This window comes from Thamnophis sirtalis, unplaced genomic scaffold (genome assembly GCF_051295495.1).
Source record: "Thamnophis sirtalis isolate CommonGarterSnake01/CBP01778 unplaced genomic scaffold, rThaSir2_p1.2 scaffold_15, whole genome shotgun sequence".
Classification (NCBI taxonomy): Eukaryota; Metazoa; Chordata; class Lepidosauria; order Squamata; family Natricidae; genus Thamnophis; species Thamnophis sirtalis.
In genome coordinates, this window is record NW_028261395.1 from 31256063 (window position 1) to 31271063 (window position 15001).

A 15001-nucleotide genomic window follows, 5' to 3' on the forward strand; every position below is an offset into this window, starting at 1 on the left:
GTCACACAAAACACAAGGAGCAAACTTTCTAGAAATGCCAACAGTTGTCTGCGCCAACCAAACCACTCCCCTTTCCTCCTATTTATTCCCCAGCCAGGGAGGGGCCAGTAAGTGTCCATGTTTGCTTTGCTTCCCGAACCAACTCCTTCTCCTCCGTTGCTCACCTCTTCTATCTGCTCTGTGCTTATATGCATCTAGAACAGGCCCCAGCTGCTCTTCCTCCTCACTCATCTCTGACTCCAAAGGCTGGGAAATGCCAGATGGCCCTGGCTCTATCTCTGCTTCCAATGCTGAACATCCATCACAGCCTTCCCCAGGCTTCAGAACTGGCCCAAGTTCTTCCCCAACTTTCTCATTGTCTGAGTCTGGCGCAAGCGGGACACAACAATAATGGGAATATCTGTGTGGTATATTCTTAAACGCAAACTCTGCCTCTTGGCACTCACCAATAAATCAACCCAGCAAAAAATGGAGAACATTGCCCCTGGCACCATAACCCCGCACCCTGCCTCTAGAAGAACACAAGACTCACGTCCACAACTCAGTTTTTCAGTCCCCACCATACCAGCCTCTCTGCTGGAGATCAGATCAGGGCTGATTCTGAGCGATACAACTCACCCGTCTTGTATGTTCGGCTGATTTCCTGAATGTGATTGTTATCGCGAGATGCCAGGATCTCTATCAAGCAGGCTTCGTCTGTGCCAGCACCCTGAGCAAAGGGAGAAAGCCTCTTTTCAGTATTATGTAGGAGATTCTCTCCATATGTCAGGGAGCCCTCGAGTTACAACCACAATAGAACCCCAAATTCATGTTGCCAAGTGAGACATTTGTTAAGTTATGACTTTTTGTGCCTCTTTTGTTAAGTGAATCACTGCATTACTTATATAATATCTCTCTCTCTCTCTCTCTCTCTCTCTCTCTCTCTCATCTATAGAGATCTGCCTGCCTGCCTGCCTGCCTGCCTGCCTGCCTGTCTATAATTATATCTATGTAGCATATCTATCTATCTATCTATCTGTCTGTCTGTCTGTCTGTCTGTCCGTCCGTCCATCCATCCATCCATCTCTGCCTGCCTGCCTGCCTATCTCTCTCTCATCTCTCTCTCTCTCTGTCTGTCTGTCTGTCTGTCTGTCTGTCTATCTATCTATCTATCTATCTATCTATCTATCTATCTATCTATCTATCTATCTATCTATCTATCTATCTATCTATCTATCTATCATGCCTGTCTGTCTATCATATCTATCTATCCATCCATCCATCCCTATCTATCTATCAATTTTGTTAAGTGAATCACTGCAGTACTTAAAATCTATTTCTATCTATATCATCTCTGTCTGTCTATCTATATCTATATCTATCTAGCATCTCTATCTATCTATCTATCTATCTATCTATCTATCTATCTATCTATCTATCTATCTATCTATCTATCTATCTATCCATCCCTGCCTGCCTGCCTGCCTGCCTGCCTATCTCTTTCTCTCTCTCTTGTCTCTCATCTATCTACCATCTACCATCTATCTATCTGTCTGTCTGCCTGCCTGCCTATTTCTCTTTCTCTTTCTTTCTCTCATGTCTCTCTTTCTGTCTCCCTCTCTCTCTCATCATCATCTATTATCTACATAGACACCTTAGGAATGCACAAAACCGATGAGACCTTCATAGTGAATTCAAAACACCCCACTTTGCATTCAAAATGGTAGCTTTGCATTTGTGATGGGGCATTTCTAAGGTGACATAGGGCATTTCAAATTCAAAACTATGATTTAATTTTGTTGCCCTCATTTATACAATACTTTCAATAACCCAAAAGGGCTATGTGTGTGACAGATGCAGGGAAGCTAAGCCCAAACATGACTGAATGCAAGGCCTTTCTGCTGATAGTCAGCAGAAAAAGGCAAAAGAAAAAATATTATTTTAAGGGTAAGTTTGGGTGGAGACAGGAAAGAAAGACGAAATGAACATTGAATCGGACAACACGTTTATAGAGGCGTCACTTTCTTTTAAATACAAACCTTGATAGCTTCTTGGATTTCCGTGACATCAAAGAGGACAGGCGCTTTCAACATTGCCAAAATGGTTTTCTCAAAGTTTCCGGAGATCTCTGACTTCAGGTCCTTGATCAAATCCTAATTTTTAATCAGTTCAAAAATAGAGAAAAAAGTGGGGTTTAGAACTGTACCAAAATGACATTTAGCAGAAGCAAACTCTAAATGTATCCATTTCTATGGCAAATAATTATGTTCCAGTGATATAAAAGGTCAGAAACAAGAATCCTACACAACAGGGGTGTCAACCGTCCCACTCAGTGCATGCAGCAAATAATGACTCCTGGGCCATATGTTTTGGTTGCCAAGAGTATAATTTACTGAGCTGCCATGGATACGGAAGTAGCGAAGCCAATTCTAACATTTTTGTGCACAAATAGCTCTCCCATTGTCACTTTATTCCATCCAGCCAATTATGTTCAGTTTGTTTGGAGAACAGACTCTGGTGGACTTTTCCAGCAGGTGATTTTGGAACACTGGTATGTCTCTCTGCAGAGTTAGTACTTTTGCATTCCATTGCTCCCTCCCTTGCAATCCAACCCATATCCTTCTTCCCTCCCTCCCCCGTGGGGGTTCTGACCTAGGCTTCACAAAATCACGAAGCAGACTCCTTGTCCCGGCAAAACCCCTTTTAATTAAGCTAATGTGAATTCCTCTCATTCACATCCAGCAAAGTCTCCACAAACAGCCTTTCAAGGGTGAATTTACAACCACAGACCTTATCAGGCTTGGAGAGCTGCCAGGCCAATATCTTCCAAATACAAGGCTGTACAAGAAAATACTTGGCAAGGAGTCTCTGAGAGACATGAACAAATCTAATTAAGTAAACAAATTGTCTCCTGCAAACTCCCCTTCCCTTTCATTCCTTTTTATTCCCTATGGGAGGGGCCATTCACCGGCCATCTGTGCCTTTACTCCCGAGTCAGCCTTTGTTCCTTAACTGTTCCCTTCTCCTGCACAGAATGTGGCATGTGCACTCACTTTTGCAAACTGGTAGGGAAGGCAAGTGAATCCCACCACTGGTCCAGATACTGGCCCTAAGTAGGAAAGTACCATGGTGCAGTAGAATAATGATATGTATCATTATTATGGGTCTCACCTTCCCATAAGCTGTTTTGAATGAGAGTATTATCTGCTGTCGTTGCTTGTTCGAGCGACTTCCAAGGCAGTCGATGATGGCCTGTTCATCAGTTCCTAAACAGAAATAGAAAATATTTCGTTCTTAAGCTTCATCCAAACATATCAGTTGGAGAAACCAAGAGTGGACAATGCTGGCCCTCCATAATTGAAAGAAAAGAAGCTAGACCCGGATGACTCACCAAAGCCTTTCATGGCTTTCCTCAACACTTCTGCGTCCCTCAAAGGATCAAAGGATGGAGCGTCATGGATTGTGCCTCGCTTTCCAGACTGTAGTAATGCAAGGATAAACAGAGGGATAGAATCAAGACCACATGAAGGGTTAATACCACTTTAGAAGGCCTTGGTAAGGCCACACTTGGAAGATTGCATCGCATTTTGATCACCACGATGTAAAAAAGATGTGGAGATTCTAGAAAGAGTGCAGAGAAGAGCAACCAAGATGATGAGGGGACCGGAGGCTAAAACATATGAAGAATGGTTGCAGGAACTGGGTATGTCTACTTTAATGACAAGAAGGAGTAGGGGAGACATGATAGCAGTGTTCCAGTATCTCAGGGACTGCCACAAAGAAGAGGGAGTCAAACTATTCTCCAAGGCACCTGAGGGTAGAACAAGAAGCAAAGGGTGGAAACTAATCAAGGAGAGAAGCAACTTAAAACTGAGGAGAAATTTCCTGACGGAACAATTAATCAATGGAACAACTTCCCTCCAGAAGTTGTGAATGCTCCAACACTGGAAGTTTTTAAGAAGATGTTGGATAACCATTTGTCTGTAGTGGTGTAGGGTTTCCAGCCAAAGCAGGGGGTTGGACTAGAAGACCTCCAAGGCCCCTTCCAACTGTGTTATTCTATTCCATTCCATTCTATTCTAAAAGTTTCTCATTCCAAAACCAATTTTTGACAATTAAAATATATCTTGTTATTCAAGGCATCAAATATTAATTAATAACACACTTGAGGAACTAAAGATAGCTAAAGACAGGGCCGGTGGTGACATGATAGCAGTCTTCCAATATTTGGGGGGTTGTCACAAAGAGGAGGAGGTCAACCAGAAGCTATGGATGGAAACTAATCAAGGAGAGATCCAACGTAGTACTAAGGAGAAATATCATGACAATGAGAACAGTTAATCAGGGGAACAGCTCGTCTCCAGAGGTTGTGGGTGCTCCATCACTGGCGTTTTTAAGAAGAGATTGGACAGCAAGTTGTCGGAATGGGATAGGGTTTCCTGCTTGAGCAGGGGGATTGGAATAGAAGACCTCCAAGGTCCCTTCCAACTCTGTTATTCTGTTATTTGGCCTAAGCCAAAAGATGACAATAAGATCCAATCGAATTTAGTTTTTCATTTGCTTAGACCTGATAGACAGAATCTTGCCAGACTAAAGCTATAACCTTCAAACTTAATACTCTACATTACCTAGAACCTGGGAGATTCTAGAGTATGACTACCCTGAATTTTTTCCTCTCTTTCCCCATTCAGTTCAGGACTGTTATTCTGTATTTTGTAGGTTTAGCTTATCGTGATGAGCTAGTTGATTCCTCTGATCTTTATCTTAAGATAAAAGCAAGAGATAAGCCCAGAGGTTTGACCAATCCAACATTCTAGATAGATACATTCTCCTTGACACAGGTTGGGAATCACTCCATGTTGCAACTAATAAAATATCCCAATGTGGCATACAAGAAGAAGGGCATAAAAAAGATATACAATGCTTTCAGCACCATGTAAAACTATTAACAACAAGCTCATTCTCTGCCCCCTCCAAGTTTATCAATTGATATGGCTATCAATTTGTCAAGACGTTTTGAGAAAGGACTGTATAGTAAAAGCTGAACATCAAAGCAAATGGCATCAGCTGGCATCAGGATTGGTCACAAGCTTCTTTGTTCAACATCTTTGTATCTGCAACTGGTCACTAAATGAGGTAGTCCCTAAATGAAGCCTACACACACACACACTCACAGATATAATTTTCCTGGCGCAAAATATTTACTTCTTTCAATGCAGGCACAAAAGATCTTAATCTATCTTCGTCTATCTATCTCTATCTATCTTCTTTTTCCATCTTCTATCTTCTGTCTATCTATCTATCTATATAAAAAAGACTGTATGTATGTATGTATGTATGTATGTATGTATGTATGTATGTATGCATGCATGCATGTATGTATGTTCCAGCATAACTCTGGAACACCTCGAGCAATTTCAACCAAACTTGGTACACAGATGACTTACTCTCTGGAAAAAAATAGTGTGCGGGGTAAGACACTCCTAACACCCCTCAGGGTGTGTGTTCTGTTAAGATACATCCTGTTGTGCCTTAAAAATGGCTTCTACTGTACCTCGATTAAACCGGTCAGTCTTACAGATCAACCCTGACTGCTCTTTAGAAGGCCAGATCCCGATCCAGATACTTTGGCCACCTAATGAGAAGGAAGGACTCACCGGAGAAGAGCCTAATGCTGGGTACAATTGAGGGCAAAAGAAGAAGGGGACGACAGAGAATGAGGTGGCTAGATGGAGTCACTGAAGTAGTAGGCATGAGCTTGAATGGACTCCATAGGATGGTAGAGGACAGGAAGGCCTAGAGAAACTTTGTCCATGGGGGTCACGATGGGTTGGACACGATTTTGCAACTAACAACAACAACATTTTCTCAGAAACTACGAAGTCTATGCCACATCCTCCCTCTTTCCCCTTCCTACTAAAAGGAGACTGCCAAAATATACAGAGAAAAAGGTCCTTACTACTCCAGGGGTGACGGTAGGCATGGGAGAACCTGGGTAGGATGGCATCGAAGGATTAACAGCTGGAACGGATGGATAACTTGGCATGGGCTGCTGCCCAGGATACGGCACTGGTTGAGGCTGCTGGGCCGCTGCAGGTGGCATCGGACCACCTGGGTATGATGGATATGATGGCATCCCTGTTGGGGGGTTTCCTCCGGGAGGTGGAGGGTACATCCCATAAGGCTGCTGACCCTGTGGTGGTGGTTGTCCGTACCCTCCTGGAGCTGCAGAAGGGTAGCCCCCAGGAGCCGGAGGATACATTCCCTGTGGCACATTGGCACCACCAAACGTTCCAGACATATTGGAAGCCTGAAAGAAAAACACCACCAGGTATTCAAAGATTCAAAATTCATTTTGTAGCACAATAACTTGCCAGCAAACTTCTTCTCAACTGTGCTGTAAAGTGGACAACATTGTCTGCATGTAGTAGGAAAGACGGGGGGAAAGGAAGGAGACGAATGGTTTCATTTCTCTTAATTGTATTGCATTGAGTAGTTGATGCATCTATGGAGATTCTCAGTCATCCAGGTCATGGTTGTCCCAAGGATGCTTCTTCAAATGCAACTGGATTTTCCTTGAGGTTCCCCCCCCCCCCAACCCTTGAAGTTGTTTTGCTTCTCATCCAAGAAGGTTCTTCAGTTCTTATCGAAAAAGCTTCTTGGATGAGAAGCGAAATGTCTTTAAGGCAAATGTCTATGGAGATTAGTCATCCAGAGGTCACGATTGTCCGAAAGGTGCTTTTTCAAGAGGCAACTGGACTTTCTTTGTTTTTTTCTTTGAAGATGTTTTGCCTCTCATCCAAGAAGGCTCTTCAGGTCTGACTGGATGACGAAAGAGGCCATCTCTATCAAAAATGAACAGCCCTCTCTCAACAGAGGGGGAGGGATATGACATCTCCAAACTACAAGACAGTCCTTTCAGCAGTTCCAAGAAGGCTCCACACCCATTTCCACTACTTAGGTGACCCTGAGGACACAGACAAACCTCCAAATGGCCTCAAGGTCTCTCTAAAAAGATGCAAACGACCAGCAGTCTGCAAGGAATATAAATCCTTCCATTCCCCACCAGCCAGTCAAAGCTGATGAAGCTTCTTGGATGAGAAGTGAAAAGTGTTTTAAAAAAACCCAGAAAGTCCAGTTGCTTCTTGAAAAAAGCACATTTGGGATCTCCACACAAGCATGCCCAGTTGTTAAAACTCTGGACTAGAACTGGGGCTCCTCTTCTGCATTCCTGTGCACACACACCGGTTAGCTGGCCTTTGCGTGCGCGGGAGCGCCAAAACCCAGAAGAGCAGTCGAAACCCGAAAGAGCACCCAAGCTTCCAGGTTTCTATCATGCGCATGCACGACGGCCAGCTGTTTGTCAGGTACATGCCCGGACTGGAAACTGGAAGTTTGGGCGCCAGCATATGTATCCATGCCGGAATGCTGCACTTCTGGGTTTCTGCGCCCCTGCGTATGCAAAGGTCAGCGAGGCCCCACATTCCAGGTGGTATGGTTTTGAGTGCCATTTCCCGCACACAGGTTGGCACGCGGTGATGTGAAAGGATAGTTATCACTATTCTAGAGGAAAGACATAATAACACGGAATTAGATGGCCAATAAATTTAAATGATGGTGGTAGGACTGTCATAATATCAACTGCAAAGTTGCAAGCAACTCTCAGATGGTGAGAAAAAGCATTTTCTGAACTTCTTGATTACTAGCTAGCTAGACAACAAGGTAGTATCTGGGTTCTTCTTCTTCATCATCACCATCATCATCATCAGGTCAACATCAGGTCCTGAGCAATTTTTTTTTCAGCATTTCCCTCATTCACAGCATCTTTGGCATTTTCCCAAGGACATTCATAATCGTCCTTAAGTGTTTGGCAACAAGTTTTCTGGTTACAACCCAGATATAATAGCCCTAACAATGGCCAAATCCCAGGTTCTGAAACCACTACTGCTATTTAATTAGATTTACAGGTTGCCTAGAGGGGAAAAGTGGGGATCACAATTCCCATCATTTGCTTCGTTTGAAACCCTAAGGCGCTTCAGCTTCAAACTGGAGTTACTCACCATGCCTGCCATATAATCCGGATTAAACTGATTAGCGTAGTTCCCAACATTTTCTAATCCAATTGGAGGAGGGTTTGCAGGAGGGTAGCTGGGGGCACCCCAGGGATTACTGCCTGGAAGTTAAAGCAACACAAATGAGTAAAAACAGACAACCTAGCGGAATATTAGCCGAGGACTCGTCACTGAAACGAATGCTAGCCCAAACAGCTGCTTTGATGCCTGTGGATGAAACCAGATATTGTCCTTCTCTAATTATTTAGCCTCTGTCCTGATCTTGACTCTAACTAGATTAGGGGTTGGCAACCTGCGGCTCTGGAGCCACATGTGGCTCTATCATCCCTCTGCTGCAGCTCCCTGTCGCTCAAAAAATGTGTCACAGCCACCAATGTGTGACACCTGCTGGTACGCGATTTACTGAGCTTTTCTACCCCCAGTAGGCCAACCAAGGATAAATCCAAGAGAAGAAAAGGTAAAAGTAAAAAATGATATATGCAGTGTTATCTTCATTTTAGATATCAAAAGGATTTTTTGTGGCTCCCGGTGTTTTCTTTTCTGTGGGAAACAGTTCCAAATGGCTCTTTGAGTGTTTAAGGTTGTAGACCCCTGAACTAGATAAATACCTAGAGCCAGAGATGCTCCAGATAATCAGCAAACTAAGCGCTATCATACTCACTAAGAAGCAACTGATTCCAGGAAAAAGGAAGAGGCCGTCACACACATCCTCTGAGATGTAGCAAGAGATTTGTTGACCGTTCTCAACTGTTAAGCATCCACAACTAAAATAACAATTTACAGAATACAATAGTATTCTTAGCAAAGAAATTCATGGACTAGAAGACCCTCAAGGTCCCTTCCAACTCTTGTTATTCTGTATTTTTTTTGGCTCAGACCTAAGCCAAAAGATGACAATAAGATCCAATTGAATTCAGTTCTTCATTTGTTTAGACCAGGGTTGTCAAACTTGCGGCCTGGAGACTGGGTGTGTCATGCGCTGGCAACACCCACACCCAATTTAACAAAGGGGGGGAAAGTCATGATATGTCACATGACGCCGCCATGATGGCATGAATTTGACACCTCTGGCTTAGACCTAATAGACAGAATCTTACCAGACTAAAGCTACAACCTTCAAAAACTTAATACACTACATTCTTTAGAACCGTGACAGCAAACCTATGGCACGTGTGCCCAAAGTGGCACACAGAACCATGCTGCCTGGCACGCACGTGACATCGCCCATTTCTCTTCTGGGTTTCTGGCACATGCGCGTGTGACAATCAGCTGGCCTTCGTGCATGTGGCAGTGCTGGAAACTGGAAGAGCGGGTCTTCCATTTTCCAGTGTGAACATGTGCGCTGCCCAGCTGATCATCACACGCACATGCGCACCAGGACTGGAAGACTAGCTGGCCAGCACATATGTGCGTGCCGGAAACTGGAAGTTCATTTTCCATTGTGTGCATGCCCCCTGGGAAGCTCCTCTTCCGGATCGCATCTCAGACAAGCATGTGCATGCACGTGCTCCCTTTTCAGCACTCTGGGAGTGTGGCTACCCTGAATCTTTTCCTCTCTTCCCCATTCAGTTCAGGACTCTGCAGTCCCTTATCTTGTGTTCCTTTCTAGTGCTATTTATGACATTCGATCGGATCTTTTCTGTACCCATGACTCCCTCTTTTGTTACAGGTCAGTTGCCACCAAACTGTTCTAACAACCAGGTTTTATATGGGGGGGGACTCTTACCTGGAGCAGCAGGTGGATATCCGCTAGCTGGTGGATAACCACCCGCAGGTGGATATCCGCTTGCAGGTGGATATCCTGGATAACTCATGTTGTAAATCTGGAAGAAAAAAAACATACAAATATACCTACATGACCGCAGAGATGTCTTCAGACCACTAGAGTCGCGAACGACTAGCACATATGTGCAAAGGGAACCTTTACTTTTACTAATATTATATTCTAATATACCTACTACCTTTTGTGTAAAGTCTGAATATTTCAGAGGCAATGTCAAAATGTCTCCTTTTTCCAAGAATGGATTCTTAAGACCAAGACATTAGTCCAAGAAGGCTTAACATCCTGCTTAGGGAATTCAAACATTTTTAAAATATGTAATGGGAAATACACCTTTAAATATGGTTGTAAAGAAGAAATGTAGCAATTTTAATTCTATTAAAATCTTTCTATATTTAATCCTGAGATAGAGAGGCCTACCACAGATATAGATTACATGTCTATATAACGTATATTTCCTCCTGAACATACAAAACATTTTAAATATCGACGTTACAGCAGGTTTCCATCTGGTGAACTCCTTCAGCAAACATTGATTCAGCTTGGTTGACAGGGTAATTTTTATTCTCATTAAACAAAGTTTCCTTTCTCACAGCCAGAGAACCCACAATCCTCCATCCATCTTTTTTTCTGCACTAACCAAGCTCATGAATGCTTTCTGCGTCTCTCCTCTAAAAGCAACACTCCCTAAACTATTCAAACAGAACCTTTGAGGCAGGGGTGAAATGCTCTGAAGTCTGCTACTGGTTTGCTTCGTGCATGTATGTACACCAAACCCATGCTTCGCGCACATGCGCACTGCAGGGACTAAGAAACAAGTAGAATAGCGAGGGGGGGAACAGCTGTGCCGGGCGATTTAGATTCACTATAAAGCAGGATTTGTAGCTGCTTTATATGTAGCTGCAGATTTGGACCTGCTTTGTAGCAAATATAAATCATGAGGCACAGCTTATTGTTGCACAGCTGATCGTTGAACCTTTAAAAAAATACTTTTTAAAAGCATTTTTAATTACCGGTTCAGGCAAACCGCTAGTGAAAAAAATGCTTTAAAAAAGTTTTCAAAAGTTCTGATGATCAGCTGTGCAACAATCACTTGTGCCGTGCAATCGTCAGAACTTTTTTTTTTACTTTTTAAAAGCATTTTTTACTACCAGTTCACCCGAACTGATATAAAAAAATGCTTTAAAAAGTTTTTTTTTAAGTTCCGAGGATCAGCTGTTTGACAATCAGCTGTGCCTTGTGATCATGCAGTACAGCTGATTGTGGCACAGCTTACTACTGGTTCAGGCGAACCAGTAGCATTTTTTTACTACCAGTTCACCCAAACTAATAGTAAAAAAATGCTTTAAAAAGTAAAAAAAAAAGTTCTGAGGATCAGCTGTTTGACAATCAGCTGTGCCTTGTTATCTTGCAGTACAGCTGATTGTGGCACAGTTTACTATTGATTCAGGTGAACCAGCCCAAACCGTAGCATCTCACCCCTACTTTGAGTGGAAGCAAAAGGGAAAAAAGAAAAAAGAGAGAAAGGAGAAAAACAGCCATTGTCATCAACAGGATGCCAAAGCGGAGTTTTAAAGCTCATCTCCTTTTCAGAGCCAGAGAATAATTTCCACTACTAGCAAATTAAAAGAAAACAAGAAGGGGAAACCAGAGGAAATTCTCTTTTCTTGCCGTGCTTCCAATTTAAAACACAAAATAACCATATCCAAGGCTGTGTAGGACACCCCCGACAGCAAAACAAAATTGGCACACCGGGAAGACCATGTTGATGTACAGAAAGATCATTTACTATAAACTTACTAAAATGTCTTGCTCCAGGGTTAAAAAAAGGGGCAGAGCTGTTAAACCATGTGCTCATTTTCCTTCCTGTAATTATAATCTGTAATTATATTTTAGAAGCCCTGGAGACATTTTTCTACGCAGCCTCCTTTCAAACGGAGCCCCAAGCAGGTTTATGGATACACTCGAGTTTCATTTTTGGCTGCCGAATAGAAACACTATAGAAGAGGTTCTCGACTCACAGCCAAACTTTGGACTTGCAGCCTCAAATCTCTGTTGCTAAGCAAGACGCTTGTTTAAGTGAGTCCCATTTTATGACCTTTCCTTGCCCCAATTGTTAAGTGCATCGCTGCATTGTGAAGTGAATCACATGGTTGTAAAGTGAACCTGGGTTCCCCTGTTGACTTTGCTTGTCAGAAAGTCACAAAGGGGGATCCGGTGACCCCAGGACACTGCAACCGTCATAAACACGAGCCACTTGCCGAGCGCCTGAATTTTGATTGCGTAACCCACAGGGATGCTTCAATGGTTGTAAGTGGGGAAAACTATCCTAAGTCACTTTTTTTCTCTGTCGTGGTATCTTCAAATAGTTGCTAAACGAATGTTTGTAAGAAACACCTGTAGTTCCCCACTGCTTTCTTCTCAGACTAGTTCTAAACCAGGGGCGTCAACTCAAGGCCCGGGGGCCGGATCTGGCCCACGGGGGCCACCCTGGAAACAGCGAAGCACCAGCCCGTAGTGCCTCTGCCAGCGAAAATGCAGCTTGAGAGGGCTGCATAAAGGCTTCCTTGTCCAATCATGTTTGACTCTAGGGCAGGGCTGTCAAACTTGTGGCCCGTGGGTCAGATGAGTCAGGCACTGGCCATGCCCACATCTAGTTTACCAAAAGAGAAAACAGCCCTGACATATCTTGTGATGATGCTGTGACAACGTTTATTTGACACCCCTGCTCTAGGGCAAACGGATAGGCAAGAGAAAGTCCACCAGGGGTGAAATCCAGCAGGCTCAGACAGGTTCTGGAGAACCGGTAGCAGACATTTTGAATAGTTCAGAGAACCAGTGGCAGAAATTCTGAGTAGTTCGAAGGACCAGTAGTGGAAATTTTGAGTAGTTTAGAGAACTGGCAAATGCCACCTCTGGCTGACCCCAGAATGGGGTGGGAATGGAGATTTCGCAGTATCCTTCCCCTGCCACGCCCACCAAGCCACGCCCACAGAACAGGTAGTAAAAAAAAAAATTTCACCACTGAGGTCCACTCCCCACTTGCTCTCCAATGTACACCTCCTAAACATATACCCTAAGAAGCTTTCAATCCACTATCATTCCTCCTCATGTCTTTTTTTTTTTTTAAATCCCAATGGATTTATAAGTGAGTCTTTCAGATCGGAGGTGGTGCATTTGCTTTTCAAGCCGACAGAAGAAATGCTGAGTTAAAAGCTAGATGTACGTAGCATTTGTGGTGGAGCGCTTCATATCCTGTTGGAAACCCATGGCAACCATTTGACCCCTGTAACCATCATTTCCTGGTTGCAACCCTGAACCTAAAAGCTGTTCAAATGCAGCTTTAGAGTTAAAGACAGATCCATGGCAAAGTGAGATCTTACGAGTATTGAAGAGTTTGAAGGAGCTGTATCTTTTCCCAGGCTTGCATGCTACAACTGCAGCTGAAGCCTCCAGTAAAAGGTTTATGGGGGAAGGGAGGGAGTGCATTTAGGCAATGCTAAAATCTCATTCTACCCTATGCCCATTCTTATGACACATTTTTCAACTCTTTGCAAGAAAGTTTACAATCAGAATTGGCAAATATTGAATTGGTTGGTGCTCATTCTATGTGTTTGTTTGTCTGTCTGTCTGTCGGTCTGTCTATCACCTACTTACCTACCCACTGTATCTACCTATCTATTATCTATCTACTCCATTCACCATCATCCATCATCTGCCTGCCTGCCGGCCTGCCTACCTACCTATCATCATCCATCTATCTATCCACCCATCCATCCACCCACCCACCCACCCATCTATCATCCATCCATCCATCCATCCATCCATCCATCCATCCATCCATCCATCCATCTATCTATCTATCTATCTATCTAATCTAATCTCTCTATCCATCCATCCATGCAACTCTATCTAGTATCTCCCATTGTTATTGCAATTATATGAAAACAGATCCCTGTGCTCTGGGCTCCTGGAGAAAAGACACAGCAGAAATTTAAGAGATAAATATGTAAATGTTATGCTTTTTAATAAAAAATAATAATCTGTAAAAAGTGGTACCAGACTCCTTCTGAACCAAAGACAACTTTCTTTCTCAGCTGCCCTTCTTAGGTTAATTATCTTTCATAATTGCAGATGTTCATATAAAACACTAACTTTCTGGAGCAGATTGTGAGAATTCTGTCCTATTCTAAACTTCCTTTTTATGACCCTGTAAATCCCTTAATTCGGGGTAGAGTCGACAGGATAGAGCTGAGCATTTACTGGCCAGATACCCTTCCTGATGCCTATGTGAAGTTCACAGCAGACATTTTCTCTTTAGGCTCTAGGAGAGAAATATCTCTGCTAACTAGGATTAAACTCTCTACCTTCCCAAGGGGAGGTGAGATTCTTCACCCCTAAGCCACCATGCCGCTCAATTCTATCCTATTCCACTTCTTAGAAAAAGCAAAACCTTAGTTATCATTGAGTTCAATGGCCAAACTCTTGTTAGTATTATTACGCATGGAACTAAGCTTTTCTCCACCAACAATTAACCAAGGAACACATTGCTACTTAATGTGGCCTTTATCCTATTTCCAACTTATGAACAAGTTAAATCATTCCCAACTACCACAGTGTTGAAGTAGCATTTTCCCTTATTCCAACACCAGCTTACGATGGCTGTAATTGGGTAGAATCCATTATCTCTGGACCTCCCACCACCTCGGAGAGAAACCAAGTGACTGCAATGGCTTGAAATAGTGACCACAGACGATACCACATGACGTGAACATATAGTTTTCTACAAACTCAAGGATTGGGGAGAAGCTAACTCAGTAGTGGGGATAGGCCCTGAATGTCCCTTATATGGTCCTCAGAATTGTCTATAATGCCAAAGCATTCCTTAGCAGACAAATCCACTTTTAAAAGTTCTCTAAAAGTACAAAATCTAAACACTGCTTGCCTAAATATAACCCATGAATGATCAGCTTCTATAGCCTCAATGCTTGCTCTATATTCAGGCTGCTTTCTGGGTACTAAATGTGTTTTGTGAAATACAAACTGACCTTTGCCTACACAGGAAGGTTTTGTATTTAAGTTGGCACCGTCGAATCGTATTTATAATTTCTATTCAAACATCTTTTCAAATTTAGCATCCATCTGCAAGAATCCTTCATCAAGTCAGAAT

The 15001-nt window shown here is 43.1% G+C and overlaps 1 protein-coding gene across 2 annotated transcripts in view; it reads right to left on the reverse strand.

Moving 5' to 3' along the window:
* ANXA11 (annexin A11) overlaps positions 1 to 15001 on the reverse strand; it is a 63248-nt gene that overhangs the window by 19893 nt on the left and 28354 nt on the right. For both annotated transcript variants that reach the window (XM_087702329.1, XM_087702328.1), the window contains 7 exons: positions 9778 to 9874; positions 8040 to 8152; positions 5939 to 6289; positions 3371 to 3458; positions 3151 to 3245; positions 2019 to 2132; positions 619 to 709 (listed from right to left, as the gene is read on the reverse strand). In XM_087702329.1, coding sequence (XP_087558455.1) covers positions 619 to 709; positions 2019 to 2132; positions 3151 to 3245; positions 3371 to 3458; positions 5939 to 6289; positions 8040 to 8152; positions 9778 to 9865 — 940 coding nt within the window. In that variant the 5' untranslated portion in view covers positions 9866 to 9874. The remainder of the gene's footprint in view (positions 1 to 618; positions 710 to 2018; positions 2133 to 3150; positions 3246 to 3370; positions 3459 to 5938; positions 6290 to 8039; positions 8153 to 9777; positions 9875 to 15001) is intronic.